Raw genomic sequence first — 18,426 nt, forward strand, 5'->3', positions numbered from 1 at the left:
AAAAAACTTAATTTGAGAACAGTTACAACAGTAACAACAATAATAATAACAACAACAACAGCAAAGAAAGGCTGCACCCATCTCTCCTCCACCTTATTTTAAGACTGCGCTTGGCCTTGGTGACTTCACCCCTGCCCGCAGGCGGTGGCGCAGCGTTTCTCGGGTTGGTACTAAGCTTATTCTTTAGAGCTTCTCAGGTAATGCGCACTTCTTGATGGGGAGGGAGTGGGCAGGCGGTAATGTGGAAGGCCTGGCTTGGGCCTCTTCAGAGGCTGGTCTGGGGATTGGAGTGGGAGTTGATTCTGTCAATGGCTGCGGGGTCTGGGCAAGTTCCTTTATTACAGCAGCTAACTCTGACATTCCCTCCCTCATGTGCCCTGACAGTGTTTCAACTACCTGCAACATTCCCTCCCTTATGTTCACCGACAGTGTATCAGCTACCTGCGACATTCCCTCCGTCATGTGCACCGACATTGTATTAGCTATCTGCGGCATTCCATCCCTAAAGTTCCTGCACAGTGTTCCCATTTCCCGTGAGAGTATTGTTACTTCTCCCGACAGTCCCGATACCTCATCACCCACCCCACTGCTGGTGTCCATGAGTGATCGCATAAGGTCAATGCTCTCTGCACTCATTGCCATCATCTGAACCACATCTGTGAGATCATGCACCTCAGGCGAGCGCGGACAAGCTCTTCTTCCCCTCCTCACCACAGGTGTGGCTTGCTGCATCCCACTGAGACCCGCAGCCTCGGACTGTGAGAAACCATGGAATGTCCCAACACTCATACTGCTCAGGAAAGGGTCTGGCACCTCAATGGGCGGCACCTGCATCTCCTCCAGAGTGAGTACAACAGTGGGGACTTCATCCATCACCTCCCCCTGCTCCTCTCCTCCTTCCTCCCCCTCACCCCCATGCTCCTGGTCTGGAAGGTGGGATTGGAAGATGTTCTCCTCTTCAGGCTCATCCGGGTCTGAATCTTCTTCTGCATCATCTTCAGTCTCGTCAGGGTTGGCTTCAAGTTTTGCAAAATATAACAGAACAGACAAATGGTTAGCAGCAGAGGAGGGGGCAGGATGGGTGGCATAAGTAGGCTCACACAGCGCAGGCAGGAGGCTCATTTGAAGGACCGCGATGAAGAATAACACATTGCATCAACCGAGGCTTAGTTAACGGAGACATCCCCATGAACTAAAGCATGGTTAGCCCGCACAGTACTTAACATTTAGCAAAGCCAGACTGTGGAATTTGCAGAGCTTATCCTCTCCCTCGAGTTTGGGCCCAGCTTGTACAGTGGTGGTTGCTTTTCCCCATTCAGGGCTCATCAAAGCAGCGACCCTGTCTTCCAAGGGTGTCAGTGAGTGCAGATTTGCCGGGCCTCCTCCTGTTCCGAGTTCTTTCCCTTTTGTTGTGTGCCATCTTCCTCTGCCAAGATGAAAATATAACTTTTTAGAGAGGGTGTCACTCTGCTGGATGGGACATATACAGATGGTCACATTTACAATTGCAATTCCAGTGAATAAATGAAAATATTACTTGCACTAACTACTTGACCAAGGTCCTTCCACTTCTTTTTGCACTAGCCTCCAGACCTCGGGGTGGTCACCATTGCACATAATCTTCTGCAAGTTGGTTCCAGCGTTTCTTCATTTCTTTTGGTGAAACTTTTATGTGACCTCTGCTGGTGTCCAGTTCGTGTCATCTGGCCTCAATTACAGTAACTCGTGCCTCCGCTTCATCCTGTGAGAAATTTTTGGTTCCTGAGCCGCGTTGCATATTGTATTGCAGCTCCGATTTTTCCACTGAGAATTAAAGTTCTCACACACCACTGGCTATTTAAAAATGGCCGAATGCAGACCGGGAGGTGTACTGGGCATGCGCGCCCATAGCAATCATTTAAAAAAACTTCCTTTTTTTCCCCACACATGCGCAGAAGGGGGGCATTGTTTTTTCGATGCAGACATTAGGCTCCATCCCACACCCCCCGCCCCGCCGAAGCTAAAGGACAGGCTGCGCACCGTCAATTTCAAAAAATAGAAAGGGGAAATTTGCAAGTTATTTTTTTGGAATAGTCGAGGCCAACAAAAATGGGCATAACTCTTGCAATATGCCCGGGGAAAATTGAGCCCTTTGCCTCTTGGTTACTGACGCTCCTGCCAGTGGAAACAGTTTTTCCTTATTTACTCTATCAAAATCCTTCATAATTTTAAACACCTCCACTAAATCCCCCCTTAACCTTCTCTGCTCTAAGGAGATCAGTCCCTGAAGTCTCTTATCTCTGGTAGCATTCTGTTAAAACTTCGCTGCAGGGCTTCGATATCCTTCCGAAAGTGTGATGCCCAGAATTGGACACAATATTCCAGTTGAAGTTTAACCGGTGATTTATAAAAGTTACCGTGGGCTTTATTTATAAAGCCAAGGATCCTGTACGCTCTTTTTTAAAAACAACTGTATTAATTTATCCTGGCACCTTCAAAGATTCCGGTGTCATCGCTGCACTGGAACCGCAAAACAGATTGGAACAGTCTTTCGTCTAAGATAGGCAGTGTTACTAGGCATTCCTCGGAATAAGCCAAATTTGCTCACTTACCTCTGACTTGAGTGAAGAAGCTCGTGGAATGTTTGACGTTTGAGAAGCGATCTTGGAGGAGGAACCTCAAACTACCTAAGAACTGGATTCTCCTTAATTCTAATTGATTTTGTTCATTTCAAATTTACTTCCCAAGTCGGTTGATATGTCCCCAATTGGATATTTTATCCAGAAAAACTAACCATCAAGAGAAACGTAACTGGCGTCCATCCCCAAGTGCACTTGTAAAAATTAGATAAGGATAAGATTTGGCTTGGTTCTGATGCCCCCACTTAAGAGCCTAGATCATCTGCGCTCATTTGGGCATGCTCTCTGGTAGTGGCTGGCATCATTATTGTCTTCACCAAGGAGAGAAGGGGGGAAAATGATTTTCAATATTTGTATTTTTTTTAAGTACCCAGCTTTAGAATTTATATTTGCTGTATACTATAAAATGTTATCCTATTAATTTCCCATAAAACACAGCATTAAGAAAATGAATTTCTGCTTGAAGACCGTGCTCCCCTTCTAGAATCTGGAAGGGTTTGGCATGATTTGTTCCCAGTCGTTATATCGTGCTATTTCAATTTTAATTACATTAAAGTTTTGACTAGAGAATCGGAAGTACAATTTCTAACTTTGCGAATGGCACCAAATTGGGGGGTGGTGTTAATACAAAGGAAGATTGTGACAAAATACAAGAAGACATTCTGCACAGTTCTGGACTCCATATTATAAAAAGGATATCGAGGCATTGGAGAAGGTGCAAATATGTTTTACAAGGATGATACCAGCACTGAGAGGTTGTAACTATCGGGAAAGACTGAACAGGCTTAGGCTCTGCTCTCTAGAAAAGTGACGGTTGAGCGGTGACCCAATGGAGGTCTTTAAAATGATGAAGGGGTTTGATAGGGTAGGCAGAGAGATGTTTCCACTTGTAGGGAATACAAAAACTAGGGGCAATAAATGTAAGATAGTCACCAATAAATCCAATAAGGAATTCAGGAGAAACCTCTTTACCCAAAGAATGGTAAGAATGTGGAACGCACTACCACAAGGGGCTGTTGATCCAAATAGTATCGATGCATTTACGGGGAAACCAATAAGCACATGAGGGAGAAAAGAATAGATGGGCATGCTGTTAAAAGAAGGATGGGTGAAAGCTCATGCGGAGCATAAACACCGACATTGACCAGTTGGGCCGAATGTCCTGTTTCTGTGCTGTAAACACGATGTAATTGAATGATGTAATTGAAGAATTCTCCCACCCCAAAATAGCCCAATTGCAGACTTGATGTGTGAGGAATCATGGCATGAATTAATAAATGGCCTCTTATTTGCTCACATCATGTTTGCCCAGAGCTTAACGATACATGTTTACTTGTGTGGCACTAACCTCACAGATGATGCAGAGCTGTGAATAGATGATGATCTTGAACTGTGATGACTACATGGTGGTGTTGGAGCAGTTGGTAATGGTAGACCAGCCTAAATTAAAATATCCACAATTAGGTTATATTGAACGCAGATGCCTCGAATTGCTGTTAGTAGTTTTCTTAACAGATTTTCTAAATAATACTAAACCTAATTATAGCATGTTATCATGTATGTACTTTTGGGATCACTAGCCACTAGATGGCATCACTGTTGGAGACCATTGGGCTGCAAACACGTGTGTGCAGCCCAAGTATAAAAGGCCAGCCATTTTGTATATATGCACTTTGGGCCTTAATAAAGCAGAGCCAAGATCATACCTCTTGGAGTTAAACAGTACTCAGTCTAACAGTTATTGCATACACAACATTTGGCGACAAGACAACAAGAACCTTTGCATGCAAAAATGAGCACAATTGGATTGTTGGAGCGGTTCGTGGAAGGAGAAGATTAGGCAGACTTTGTGAGCCATTTGAGCCAGTTCTTCGTGGCCAACAAAATGGAGGAGGTCGGCGACGCAGATCGGCGCCGGGTGATGTTCCTCACGGTTTGCGGTCCAAATATTTATGGCCTGATAAAGAATCTACTCCTGCATGTGAGTCCAACAGAGAATACGTATGAAGAATTGTGTACACTGGTACAGGGCCACCTTAAACCAGATGAAGGCATCATCATCTCGAGATACAGATCTTACACGCACTCAGAGGCCAGAATGCGGCGGAATTCGTTGCCGACCTGAGACGTCTAGCGGGATCGTGTAAGATCGGGGCTGTGTTGGCAGACATGCTGCGGGACTTCTTTGTAATCGGCATCAACCACGAGGTGATCCTACGTAAACTACTGGCGGTGGAGACGTTGGACTTGAACAGGGCCATCACGATTGCTCAGTTGTGCGGATAGAAGTCTAAAGCAGATATCAGTGAAAAATCAAAACTCAGTAAGTACTGTAAGTATGATTGATTCGGCATTCGGCAGAACGGCATATGGCAGGGCCTACCCGACTGCGTATGCGAAACCTGTGGCTGCCCAAAGTCCACCAGCGGGAATGCATCCGATTTCTCCGTGTTGGCATTGTGGGGGAAATCACCGGCACCAGCAGTGCCGATTTAAGCAATATAGTTGCAAAGGCTGTCTGAGAGTGGGGCATCACCAGCCATGTCCGCAGACGAGCAAGTGTGCTGCAACACACCACGTGGAGGATGATGGTCAGACTAGCACGGATCCGGATACGCAATCCGAGATACCAGAGGAGGAAGTGTATGGGCTGTACTCGTTCCTAATTAAGAGCAAACCGATAATGATCAACGTGAAATTTAATGGGGTGCCGGTATCGATGGACCTGGACACGGGGGCGAGTCAATCGATAATGAGCCAGAGGGCATTCGACCAGCTGTGGGATACTAAGGCTGTGAGGCCCATGCTGAGTCCAGTCAATGCCAAGTTACGCACGGACATCAAAGAACTCATAACGGTGATTGGCAGTGCCACAATTAAAGTGTCATATGATGGCGCAGTTCACGAGTTACTGCTATGGATTGTCCCAGGCAATGGTCCAACGTTGTTCGGCAGGAACTGGTTTGAAAAAAATCAGATGCGATTGGAACGACTTCAAGGCTTTGTCTTCGGAGAAAGATACATGTGCCCAAATATTGAGCAAGTTCCCCTCGCTGTTCGAACCAGACATCGGCAACTTCACGGGAGCCAAGGTGCAGATCCATGTGGACTCGGATGCAAGACCTGTCCATCATAAAGCTCAGGCAGTTCCATATATGATGAGGGAGAGGGTCGAAATCGAACTGGACAGACTCCAGCATGAAGTGATCATATCACCGGTTGAATTTAATAAATGGGCCAGCCCCATTGTTCCTGTGCTGAAAAGTGATGGCACAGTCAGAATCTGTGGAGACCACAAGGCTACGATCAACAGGGTTTCGAAACAGGATCAGTACCCGTTACCGAAGACTGATGACTTGTTTGCAATGCTAGCCGGGGGGAAGTCATTCACCAAACTGGACTTGACGTCGGCCTACATGACACAGGAGCTGGTCGAGACGTCGAAGAGCCTCACATGCATTAACGTGCATAAAGGACTGTTTATTTATCACAGGTGCCCTTTTGGAATTTGCTCGGCTGCAGCAATATTTCAGAGGAACATGGAGAGTCTACTGAAGTCAGTCCACAGAACTGTTGTCTTCCAAAATGACATACTGGTCACAGGTCGTAACTCTGAAGAACATCTGAACAACCTGGAAGAGGTTCTACATAGTCTGGACAAAGTGGGACTCAGACTGAAATGCTCGAAGTGTGTCTTCATGGCACCAGAGGTCGAATTCCTGGGGCGGAAAATTGCTGCTGACGGCATCAGGCCCACGGACGCAAAAACCAAGGCCATCAAGAATGCACCCAAGCCGCAGAATGTGACGGAGCTGCGTTCGTTCCTGGGTGGGTCTACTCAATTACTTCGGTAACTTCCTACCTAAATTGAGCACCTTATTAGAACCACTGCACGTGCTGCGAAGAAAAGGCGACAACTGGATGTGGGGTGCGTCTCAAGACAGAGCTTTTGAGAAAACCACTAATCTGCTTTGCTCTAACAAGCTGCTGGTACATTATGACCCATTTAAACGTTTAGTATTGGCCTGTGATGCTTTGGCATGCAGGTACAGCAGGCGGTGAAGAAGGCAAATGGTATGTTGGCCTTCATAGCAAGGGGATTTGAGTATAGGAGCAGGGAAGTCTTGCTGCAGTTGTACAGGGCCTTGGTGAGGCCCCACCTGGAATATTGTGTTCAGTTTTGGTCTCCTAATCTGAGGAAGGAGATTCTGGCTATTGAGGGAGTGCAGCGAAGGTTCACCAGACTGATTCCAGGGATGGCTGGGCTGTCATATGAGGAGAGACTGGATCAACTGGGCCTTTATTCACTGGAGTTTAGAAGGATGAGAGGGGATCTCATAGAAACATATAAGATTCTGACTGGACTAGACAGGCTAGATGCGGGAAGAATGTTCCCGATGTTGGGGAAGTCCAGAACCAGGGGTCACAGTCTTAGGATAAGGGGCAGGCCGTTTAGGACTGAGATGAGGAGAAACTTCTTCACTCAGAGAGTTGTTAACCTGTGGAATTCCCTGTCGCAGAGAGTTGTTGATGCCAGTTCATCGGATATATTCAAGAGGGAGTTAGATATGGCCCTTACGGTTAAGGGGATCAAGGGGTATGGAGAGAAAGCAGGAAAGGGGTACTGAAGGAATGATCAGCCATGATCTTATTGAATGACGGTGCAGGCTCGAAGGGCCGAATGGCCTACTCCTGCACCTATTTTCTATTTTTCTATCATATGGAATTGGTTGCGTACTCCAACAAGCTAATGAGTCGGGTAAAGTTCAACCAGTCGCGTATGCTTCAAAAAGTTTGTCTAAAGCGGAAAGAGCCGACAGCATGGTAGAGAAAGAAGCACTAGCCCATGTGTATGGGGTTAAAAAGATGCATCAGTACCTGTTTGGTCTTCGGTTTGAACTGGAGACAGATCACAAGTCGCTCATTTCACTGTTCTTTGAAAACAAAGGTATCAATACCAATGCTTCATCCCGCATCCAGAGGTGGGCGCTGACATTATCCGCTTATGATTGTCATTCGCCATACACCTGGCATCGAGAATTGTGCCGATGCTTTGAGCCATCTGACGTTGCCCACACCAGAGGTGGAAATGCCACAACCGGCAGACCTATTGTTAGTTATGGATTCTTTTGAGAGTGAAGGAACCCCTGTCACGGCTCAACAAGTTAAGACCTGGACCAGCCAGGACCCGATTTTATCGGTGGTGAAGAGTTGCATCCTCAAAGGTGATTGGTCTGCCATATCCAAGCAAATGTGCGAGGAGACCAAATCTTACAATCGTCGCAAAGACGAACTGCCTATTCAGTCGGATTGTATACTGTGGGACAATCGTGTTGTTGTGTCCAAGAAAGGGAGAGAGAAATTTGTACGTGAGCTACATAGCACACATCCCGGCATTGTAATGATGAAAGCCATTGCCAGGTCTCATGTATGATGGCCGTGAATTGACTCTGAGCTGGAATCATGTGTGCATCAGTGCAACACTTGCATGCAGCTCAGCAAAGCACCAGTGGAATCGCCGCTGAGTCTGAGGTCGTGGCCATCCAAACCATGGTCCAGGATCCACATAGACTTTGCAGGTCCCTTCTTGGGGAAGATGTTTTTAGTTGTGGTGGATGCATATTCAAAGTGGATAGAGTGTATAATCATGTCATCCAGCACACCAACAGCTACCATTGAGAATCTCAGTGTCATGTTCACGACACATGATATGCCTGACATTGTTGTTAGCGACAACGGATCGTGCGTCACCAGTCAGGAGTTTCAAGAGTTCATGAAACTCAATGGTATCAAACATGTAGGGTCAGCACCGTTTAAACCTGCATCCAATGGGCAAGCAGAACATGCTGTCCAAATCATAAAGCAGAGTATGAAATGAGTAACCCAAGGGTCACTGCAGACCCGCCTGTCATGCATACTGCTGAGTTACAGGACAAGACCACACATGCTTACCGGGGTCTCGCCTGCTGAACTAATGATGAAGAGAGGTCTGAAGACCATCTCTTGTACACCCTGACTTGAATAATCATGTTGAATATAGAAAACAAAGCCAGCAAGATCGCGAGCTGTGTCACACGATATTTCTGTAAATGATCCTGTATATGTTCTGAGTTATGGTCAAGGTCTCAAGTGGATCGCTGGTACTGTCATGGTCAAGGAGGGCAACAGAGAATTTTTTTGTCATGCTCAAAAATGGGCAAACATGCAGGAAACATATGGATCAGACAAAGCTGCAGTACACAGACGAACCGGAACAGTCTGAAGAAGAGACAATCAACAACCAACCAACTTAACCCCAGTCATCAGAGGACTCAGTGTTCATCAGTGAATTGGGACTTTCAATCACTGACATGTTCAATGAAAATGGACTTTCAATCCCTGACATGGCCATTGCCACTCCCACCAGGTCAGCCACCCAGCCACCAGTCACAACAGACTCTGAACACTCGCCCAAGGCTGGAGCTGAACTGAGAGCGTAAAACACCGGACCGTCTCAATTTGTAAAAGACTGTGTTAATATCTCAGAGGGGGGTATTATCACGTATGTACTTTTGTGATCACTAGCCACGAGATGGAGGCCATTGGGCTGCACGCACGTGTGTGCGGCCCAAGTATAAAAGGCCAGCCATTTTGTATATATGCACTTTGGGCCTTAACAAAATAGAGCCAAGGTCATACCTCTTGGAGTTAAACAGTACTCAGTCTAACAGTTATTGCATACACAACACATGTCTAGCATAATTGGTATATGAAATTTTAATCAATTATTTAACTAATGTCAGAAATCAGAGAAAAGCTATAGCTGTAATTATTATTATTGGATTAAGGCCGAAATTGATGGCCTTACTGCCGGCTGCCGCAGACTGCCGCCGAGTTTTCTCGGCAATCTCCCCTCGGTGACAGATTCTTCTTAATCTGATGCCGGTGAAAGAGGAATACCGCTGGGAATCGCCCACTGGCGACCAAGTCGCGTAAGTGACCTCCCGCCCGCCAAGGTGCCATTTTGGTGCGGGCGGGAGTCAGCGGGAGTCAGCGGCAGCAGGGGGAAGGACCGCTGTGTGAAGGCAGGTTTAACCCCGACGGTAAGTATGAAGACCTGCAAAAAAGGTTATTGAACATGTTTTAATTTTTTTTCTTTCAGCATTTTACCTGTATGGTGTCCCCTGAAGGTGTTCTGGTGTGTGTTTTTTATGAAGGTTTTTATTTTTCAGTGTTCTCCCCTCCCTGGGCCTCCTTGGTGATACTTTGGTGACGATCCCATTTTCCGCCAAGGTTGAGAGCTCCCGCCCACTGCCTCCCAGATTGACGGCGCAAGCCGTCATTTTGCCGCCGGGCGATGCTGCCATCTCTTTTAGAGGGATCTTCCTGGCAAAGTACCGCTCGGTCTCTCGGCGGCCCTTTGGCGGCACTTGGGCAGGCCTTGGCTTTGACCAAGTTCCGGCCCATAGTTTCTTAACCACTAACTTTGAATTTCAGCAGGGAAATCATTTCATTATTCTTAAGGTAAGGTGTACCCTATTTGTATTGTGCAGAAGCATTAAACCAGATGCCCTCACCCCTGTCTGTAAGTCCCACCTGTAAGCATAAGGGGGCAGAATTTGCAGTGAGTATGACAGCGTATTCTACCATCTTTGAAATGGACAGCAAGTTCGAGATTTCCTGAACTTGCGATCTCTCAAGTTCCGACTTGATAGATCATCTGCACCGACATTGGAAACCTAACTGCTGCCGCAGAGTTGGGCTAATTGCCCACCAACTGCCCAGCAATTCTGCATGAAAATGTTATGCCTGGTGGAAACAGGTGGAGGGCTTGTTTCCATAGCGTAAGGGACTACCCGTCAATAAAAAATCTTCATCTGATGCTTTATTACTGTTTTGGAATTTAAAAAATGCTTTTTTCCCAATTAGATGACATCCAGGACCTTGTAAAAATATGGAATATTAGCACAAATTGACAAGCATACACACAGAGTCATCTGGATAACTTATAGTGGATGTTGTTAAATTTATGTTTCTTTAAAAGAAATAGAAGAGTAGTAGATGTTAATTTCATTGAATTTCACCCTATTCTGCTGAGTGCTATTAAACTACTCGAATCGGCCTTCTCTTTTTCGTGGATTTATTTATTCTTTTCCTGTTTTTATCTCCTTTCATTCTTTCGCTGAGAAAGAGTCAAAGATCAATTCTCCAAATATATGTTGCTTCCCTTTCCTGACTGTAGCACCGGCCCACATGATCCCAAGTATGCTTCCGCACACACTCCGCCCCTGGGATCTTTGGGCCGTTACGCTGCCCTCTACTACGCAGCATCTTCCAGCAAGTTCGCGAAGGAGGGTCTCTGTCAGGTAAGTGTGCATAGTGGTCAGATGCTAGCTGCATACTCCGTAAGTACGCCATCAATCGCAAAATCCAGGCCGAGGATTCATACCACACCCTCTCAAAATCCAGCATTTAAAAATTGTAGCTGCACAATATATTGGTTTGTTTTACCTGATCAAAGTAAAGTTGAAGATCTCCAGCCAAACTTGGACAATCATCCATTGCATCTGCTAATAACTTGTTCAATGACCTGTTAAAGTCTCGCAGTTCACGCAGATCAATATCGTGTTCCTCGTGGGTTTCTCCCGGACTTTTCTTGGCGGAACGAACATCTCTGACCACTTTAGCGTTCTATTTATTTTGAAAATTGATCCAACATTAAGAATTTCTCTCAGAGTACAAATATTACAGATGCTATTGGATAAACAGTAGAAGAATTCCTGTCAGTGCTGGAAAATGTTTTGAAAGTTACTTCCCCCATAGCAAATTGGACGTAATTATTTTATTCGGAAAAGTTTAGAAGAAATAAATTTTGAAAAAGTATAACAGTATACGCCTTTGTATGGGTGAGGGTTTCTACCGTCGATCAGCTGTGATGAAAGAAGGCAGTGAATGAAATAAATGTTTGGAGACGGAGATTTTTAGAAGTTATTTGGAAGTTGCTTGCTTTTCAATTTGATAAACAACTAGAATTTTCTAGCTTTGCTTGTGTCTGTTTAGTGTCTATAATTACTGTATTTTCCACTGCTTACAGATCAAGGGCTAGATTTTTGGTTTTCGATGAAAACGGTAGTTTTACGCCAAAATTACTGTTTACGCTGCGCTACCGTGTTTAGGCTTAACTTTTGGCCTTTACGTCGGTAAAGTCGGCATTGCATGAAGATTCGCGGCGCAACCATGAGTTTCGGAAATTTTAGTTCAGGGCTGGTAGCGATGTGAGAGAGGCCTTGGGAGGGGGGAAAGCAAAAAATAAAAATTGCAAGAAACATTCAAAAAACCCTAACCGACTGAATCGCCAAAAAATAATTAAAAAATAAGAACTTTAACTTATCTTTTTGCAGGTCTTCATACTTACCGCGCAACAAAAATATATCCCAATGAGAAGGAAAGACTGTAAGAGAAGGGCTAACCATCTGTGGCTAACTAAGGAAACTAAGGGAGGGTATCAAATTGAAAACAAAGGCATACAAAGTGGCAAAGACTAGTGGGAGGCCAGAGGATTGGGAAATTTTTAAAAGCCAGCAGAGAACGACTAAAAAAATGATTAAGAGAGGGAAGATAGATTCTGAAAGTAAACTAGCACAAAATATAAAAACAGATAGTAAGAGTTTCTACAGGTACATAAAAAGGAAAAGAGTGGCTAAACTGAATGTTGGTCCCCTGGAGGATGATACTGGGGAATTAATAATAGAGAACATGGAAATGGCAGAGACATTGAACAAATATTTTATATCGGTCTTCATGGTAGAAGACACTAAAAACATCCCAATAGTGGATAATTAAGAGGCTATAGGGATGGAGAAACTTAACACTATCACTATCACTAATGAAGTAGTACTAGATAAAATAATGGGACGAAAGGCGGACAAGTTCCCTGGACCTGCTGGCTTACATCCTAGGGCCTGAAGAGAAATGGCTGCAGAGATAGTGGATGCATTGGTTGCAATCAACCAAAATTCCCTGGATTCTGGGGAGGTCCCAGCAGATTGGAAAACCGTAAATGTAACGCCCCTATTTAAAAAAGGAGGCAGATAAAAAGCAGGAAACTATAGACCAGTTAGCCATTGTCATTGGGAAAATGCTGGAGTCCATTATTAAGGAAGCAGTAGTGGGACATTTGGAAAAGCATGATTCAATCAAACAGAGTCAGTGTGGTTTGATGAAAGGGAAATCATGTTTGACAAGTTTGCTGGAGTTCTTTGAGGACGTAACTAGCAGGGTAGATGAGGGGGAACCAGTGGGTATGGTTTATTTGGATTTCCAGAAGGCATTCGATAAAGTGCCACATAAGAGGTTACTGCACAAGATAAAAGCTCACGAGGTTGGGGTAATATATTAGCATGAATAAAGGATTGGCTAACTAACAGAAAACAGAGAGTCGGGATAAATAGGTCATTTTCCGGTTGGCAAACAGTGACTAGTGGGGTCCCGCAGGGATCTGTGCTGGGTCCTCAACTATTTACAATCTATATTAATGACTTAGATGAAGGGACCGGGTGTAATGTAACCAAGTTTGCTGATGATACAAAGATAGGTGGCAAAGCAAATTGTGAGGGGGACACAAAAAATCTGCAAAAGGATATAGACAGGATAAGTGAGTGGGCAAAAATTTGGCAGATGGAATATAATGCTGGAAAATAGAAAAGCAAATTATAATTTAAATGGAGAAAAATTGCAAAGTGCTGCAGTACAGAAAGACCGGGGGATCCTTGTGCATGAAACACAAAAAGTTAGTATGCAGGTACAGCAAGTAATCAGGAAGACAAATGGAATGTTGGCCTTTATTGCAAGGGGGATAGAGTATAAAAGCAGAGAAGTCCTGCTACAACTGTATAGGGCTATGGTGAGGCCACACCTGGAGTACTGCGTACAGTTTTGGTCTCCGTATTTAAGGAAGGATATACTGGCATTGGAGGCTGTTCAGAGAAGGTTCACTAGGTTGATTCTGAAGATGAGGGGGTTGACTTATGAGGATAGGTTGAGTAGGTTGGGCCTATACACATTGGAGTTCAGAAGAATGAGAGGTGATCTGATTGAAACTTATAAGATAATGAGGGGGCTCGACAAGGTGGATGCAGAGAGGATATTTCCACTCAAAACGGAAACTAAAACTAGGGAACATGGTTTTAGAATAAGGGGTTGCCCATTTAAAACTGAGACGAGGAGAAATTTATTTTCTCAGAGGGTTGAAAATCGATAGAATTCTCTGCCCCAGAGATCTGTGGAGGCTGGGTCATTGAATATATTTAAGACGGAGATAGTCAGATTTTTAAGTGATATGGGAGCAGGCAGGGAACTGGAGCTGAGCCCATGATCAGATCAGTCATGATTTTATTAAATGACAGAGCAGGCTCGAGAGGCCAAATGGTCTACTCCTGCTCTGTCATTTTGACCCTGTCGGTATTCTGGGCATTGTGTAAGAATTGGGAGAGTGCTGAAAATGCAACACAAACGCAATCTGCACATCGGCGCACCTCTCCCTGGCAGTACGTGGAAACGCCGCTGCAAAGAGGTGCCCGAGGATCCCGCTGACCGGGTTTTCGCTGCAGAGGGTCAAAGCGCGGCAAAAACCCGGTCGCAAAGTCGCCAAAAATCTAGCCCCAACTGTACAATATTATACAAAATACTAGATTATATTAATTTGCTTGAAATTCAAGCATGTAACCTATTTTCATTTTGTCAAGCTGTAACATTGTTATTGGATAAATATTTAAGATTTTATGTTGTTGTCAAGCACATTTACAATTATCATGGTCGAAACAACTTAAACATAGAAACATAGACATATAAAATAGGTGCAGGAGTAGGCCATTCGGCCCTTCTAGCCTGCACCGCCATTCAATGAGTTCATGGCTGAACATGCAACTTCAGGACCCCATTCCTGCTTTCTCGCCATACCTTTTGATCCCCCTAGTAGTAAGGACTTCATCGAACTCCTTTTTGAATATATTTAGTGAATTGGCCTCAACAACTTTCTGTGGTAGAGAATTCCACAGGTTCACTACTCTCTGGGTGAAGAAGTTTCTCCTCATCTCAGTCCTAAATGGCTTACCCCTTATCCTTAGATTGTGACCCCTGGTTCTGGACCTCCCCAACATTGGGAACATTCTTCCTGCATCTAACCTGTCTAACCCCGTCAGAATTTTAAATGTTTCTATGAGGTCCCCTCTCATTCTTCTGAACTCCAGTGAATACAAGCCCAGTTGATCCAGTCTTTCTTGATAGGTCAGTCCCGCCATCCCGGGAATCAGTCTGGTGAACCTTCGCTGCACTCCCTCAATAGCAAGAATGTCCTTCCTCAGGTTAGGAGACCAAAACTGTACACAATACTCCAGGTGTGGCCTCACCAAGGCCCTGTACAACTGTAGCAACACCTCCCTACCCCTGTACTCAAATCCCCTCGCTATGAAGGCCAACATGCCATTTGCTTTCTTAACCGCCTGCTGTACCTGCATGCCAACCTTTAATGACTGATGTACCATGACACCCAGGTCTCGTTGCACCTCCCCTTTTCCTAATCTGTCACCATTCAGATAATAGTCTGTCTCTCTGTTTTTACCACCAAAGTGGATAACTTCACATTTATCCACATTATACTTCATCTGCCATGCATTTGCCCACTCACCGAACCTATCCAAGTCGCTCTGCAGCCTCATAGCATCCTCCTCGCAGCTCACACTGCCACCCAACTTAGTGTCATCCGCAAATTTGGAGATATTACATTTAATCCATACGTCTAAATCATTAATGTACAGTGTTCTCAATCCATGTCAGCACACTACCCCCAATCCCATGTGCTTTAACTTTGCACATTAATCTCTTGTGTGGGACCTTGTCGAAAGCCTTCTGAAAGTCCAAATATACCACATCAACTGGTTCTCCCTTGTCCACTCTACTGGAAACATCCTCAAAAAATTCCAGAAGATTTGTCAAGCATGATTTCCCTTTCACAAATCCATGCTGACTTGGACCTATCATGTCACCCCTTTTCAAATGCGCTGCTATGACATCCTTAATAATTGATTCCATCATTTTACCCACTACCGATGTCAGGCTGACCGGTCTATAATTCCCTGTTTTCTCTCTCCCTCCTTTTTCAAAAAGTGGGGTTACATTGGCTACCCTCCACTCGATAGGAACTGATCCAGAGTCAATGGAATGTTGGAAAATGACTGTCAATGCATCCACTATTTCCAAGGCCACCTCCTTAAGTACTCTGGGATGCAGTCCATCAGACCCTGGGGATTTATCGGCCTTCAATCCCATCAATTTCCCCAACACAATTTCCCGACTAATAAGGATTTCCCTCAGTTCCTCCTCCTTACTAGACCCTCTGACCCCTTTTATATCCGAAGGTTGTTTGTGTCCTCCTTAGTGAATACCGAACCAAAGTACTTGTTCAATTGGTCCGCCATTTCTTTGTTCCCCGTTATGACTTCCCCTGATTCTGACTACAGGGGACCTACATTTGTCTTTACTAACCTTTTTCTCTTTACATATCTATAGAAACTTTTGCAATCCGTCTTAATGTTCCTTGCAAGCTTCTTCTCGTACTCCATTTTCCCTGCCCTAATCAAACCCTTTGTCCTCCTCTGCTGAGTTCTAAATTTCTCCCAGTCCCCGGGTTCGCTGCTATTTCTGGCCAATTTGTATGCCACTTCCTTGGCTTTAATACTATCCCTGATTTCCCTTGATAGCCACGGCTGAGCCACCTTCCCTTTTTTATTTTTACGTCAGACAGGAATGTACAATTGTTGGAGTTCATCCATGCGGTCTCTAAATGTCTGCCATTGCCCATCCACAGTCAACCCCTTAAGTATCATTCGCCAATCTATCCCAGCCAATTCACGCCTCATACCTTCAAAGTTAGCCGCCTTTAAGTTCTGGACCATGGTCTCTGAATTAACTGTTTCATTCTCCATCCTAATGCAGAATTCCACCATATTATGGTCACTCTTCCCCAAGGGGCCTCGCACAATGAGATTGCTAATTAATCCTCTCTCATTACACAACACCCAGTCTAAGATGGCCTCGCCCCTAGTTGGTTCCTCGACATATTGGTCTAGAAAACCATCCCTTATGCACTCCAGGAAATCCTCCTCCATCGTATTGCTTCCAGTTTGGTTAGCCCAATCTATGTGCATATTAAAGTCACCCTTTATAACTGCTGCACCTTTATTGCATGCACCCCTAATTTCCTGTTTGATGCCCTCCCCAACATCACTGCTACTCTTTGGAGGTCTGTACACAACTCCCACTAATGTTTTTTGCCCTTTGGTGTTCTGCAGCTCTACCCATATAGATTCCACATCATCCAAGCTAATGTCCTTCCTAACTATTGCATTAATCTCCTCTTTAACCAGCAATGCTACCCCACCTCCTTTTCCTTTTATTCTATCCTTAAAGGAATACTAATTTGTAAAGTACAATGGTTTCAGAGCAAAAAGCAGTTTGAAAGAATCTGACACCGACACAATGCTACAAATAGTAATAATCAGATATACACACCTGTTTTGTCACCCTTTCCAGTTTGACTTGCTGATCATCCAACTCCTTTAGTAGATGTATGGTTTTGTCCTGTTTCTCATCAGCCATTACATGGAGCGCTGATTCTTCCCTGAGCAGATTGTCGAAGGTGTTTCTCATGCTCTGAGGGAAAAGCCACAAAGTCACCTTTCATTTTGGAGGAGTGAGGATGATTGTAAAAAAAATTTGCTCATTTAGTCATGATGCTTTTCCTGATCCTTAAAATATATCCCGGCAGAAATATATACAGCTTTCTTTCAGTACTGAGGGAGTGCTGCACTGTCTTTTGGATGAGATATTACACCGAGGCCGCGTCTTCTCTCAGGTGGGCATAAAACATCCCATGGCACTATTTGATGAAGAGCACGGGAGTTCTTCCAGTTGTCTGGCTAATATGTATCCCTCACCCAACCTCACTAAAACAGATTGATTGGTCATGTATGTTATTATTATTTGCCATAGGCAGTCCCTCGGAATCGAGCTAGACTTGCTTCCACACCTGATGTAAGTTCTTTGGTGGCTGAACAATCCAAAACGAGAGCCACAGGCGGGACAGATAGTCGCCAAGGGAAGGGGTGGGTGGGACTAGTTTGTCGCACGCTCCTTCCACTGCCTGCGCTTGACCTCTTCACGCTCTCACCGTTGAGATTCGAAGAGCTCAACACCCTCCCGGATGCACTTTCTCCAACTAGGGCGGTCTTCGGCCAAGGACTCCCAGGTGTCAGTGGTGATGTCGCACTTCATCAGGGAGGCTTTGAGGGTGTGCTTTTATCGTTTCTGCTACCCACCTTTGGCTCGTTTGCCGTGAAGGAGCTCCACATAGAGCATTTGCTTAGGGAGTCTTGTGTCTGGCATGCGAACTATGTGGCCTGCCCAGCGAAGCTGATCGAGTGTGGTCAGTGCTTCAATGCTGGGGATGTTAGCCTGGACGAGGACACTGATGTTGCTGCGCTTGTCCTCCCAGCAGGGGATTTGCAGGATCTTGCGGAGACATCGTTGGCGATATATCTCCAGTGACTTGAGATGCCTTCTGTACATCGTCCATGCTTCTGATCCATACAGTAGGGCGGGGATTACTACAGCCCATGTAGACCATGAGCTTGGTGGTAGATTTGAGGGCCTGGTCTTCGAACACTCTTTTTCTCAGGTGGCCGAAGGCTGCACTGGAGGCGGTGTTGAATCTCTGCAACAATGTCTGTTTTTGTTGATAAGAGGGAAATGGCCCACGTTGTCGAGGGCCGCG

The 18,426-nt window shown here is 45.1% G+C and overlaps 1 protein-coding gene across 2 annotated transcripts in view; it reads right to left on the reverse strand.

The window, feature by feature from the left end:
* The window catches only part of ccdc39 (coiled-coil domain 39 molecular ruler complex subunit), a 191,868-nt gene that overhangs the window by 22,938 nt on the left and 150,504 nt on the right, over nucleotides 1–18,426 (reverse strand). For both annotated transcript variants that reach the window (XM_070882270.1, XM_070882271.1), the window contains exons 17-19: nucleotides 17,166–17,306; nucleotides 11,109–11,288; nucleotides 3,967–4,058 (exon numbers count right to left, since the gene is read on the reverse strand). In XM_070882270.1, the coding sequence (XP_070738371.1) occupies nucleotides 3,967–4,058; nucleotides 11,109–11,288; nucleotides 17,166–17,306 (413 nt within the window). The remainder of the gene's footprint in view (nucleotides 1–3,966; nucleotides 4,059–11,108; nucleotides 11,289–17,165; nucleotides 17,307–18,426) is intronic.

This window comes from Pristiophorus japonicus, chromosome 6 (genome assembly GCF_044704955.1).
Source record: "Pristiophorus japonicus isolate sPriJap1 chromosome 6, sPriJap1.hap1, whole genome shotgun sequence".
Lineage (NCBI taxonomy): Eukaryota > Metazoa > Chordata > Chondrichthyes > Pristiophoridae > Pristiophorus > Pristiophorus japonicus.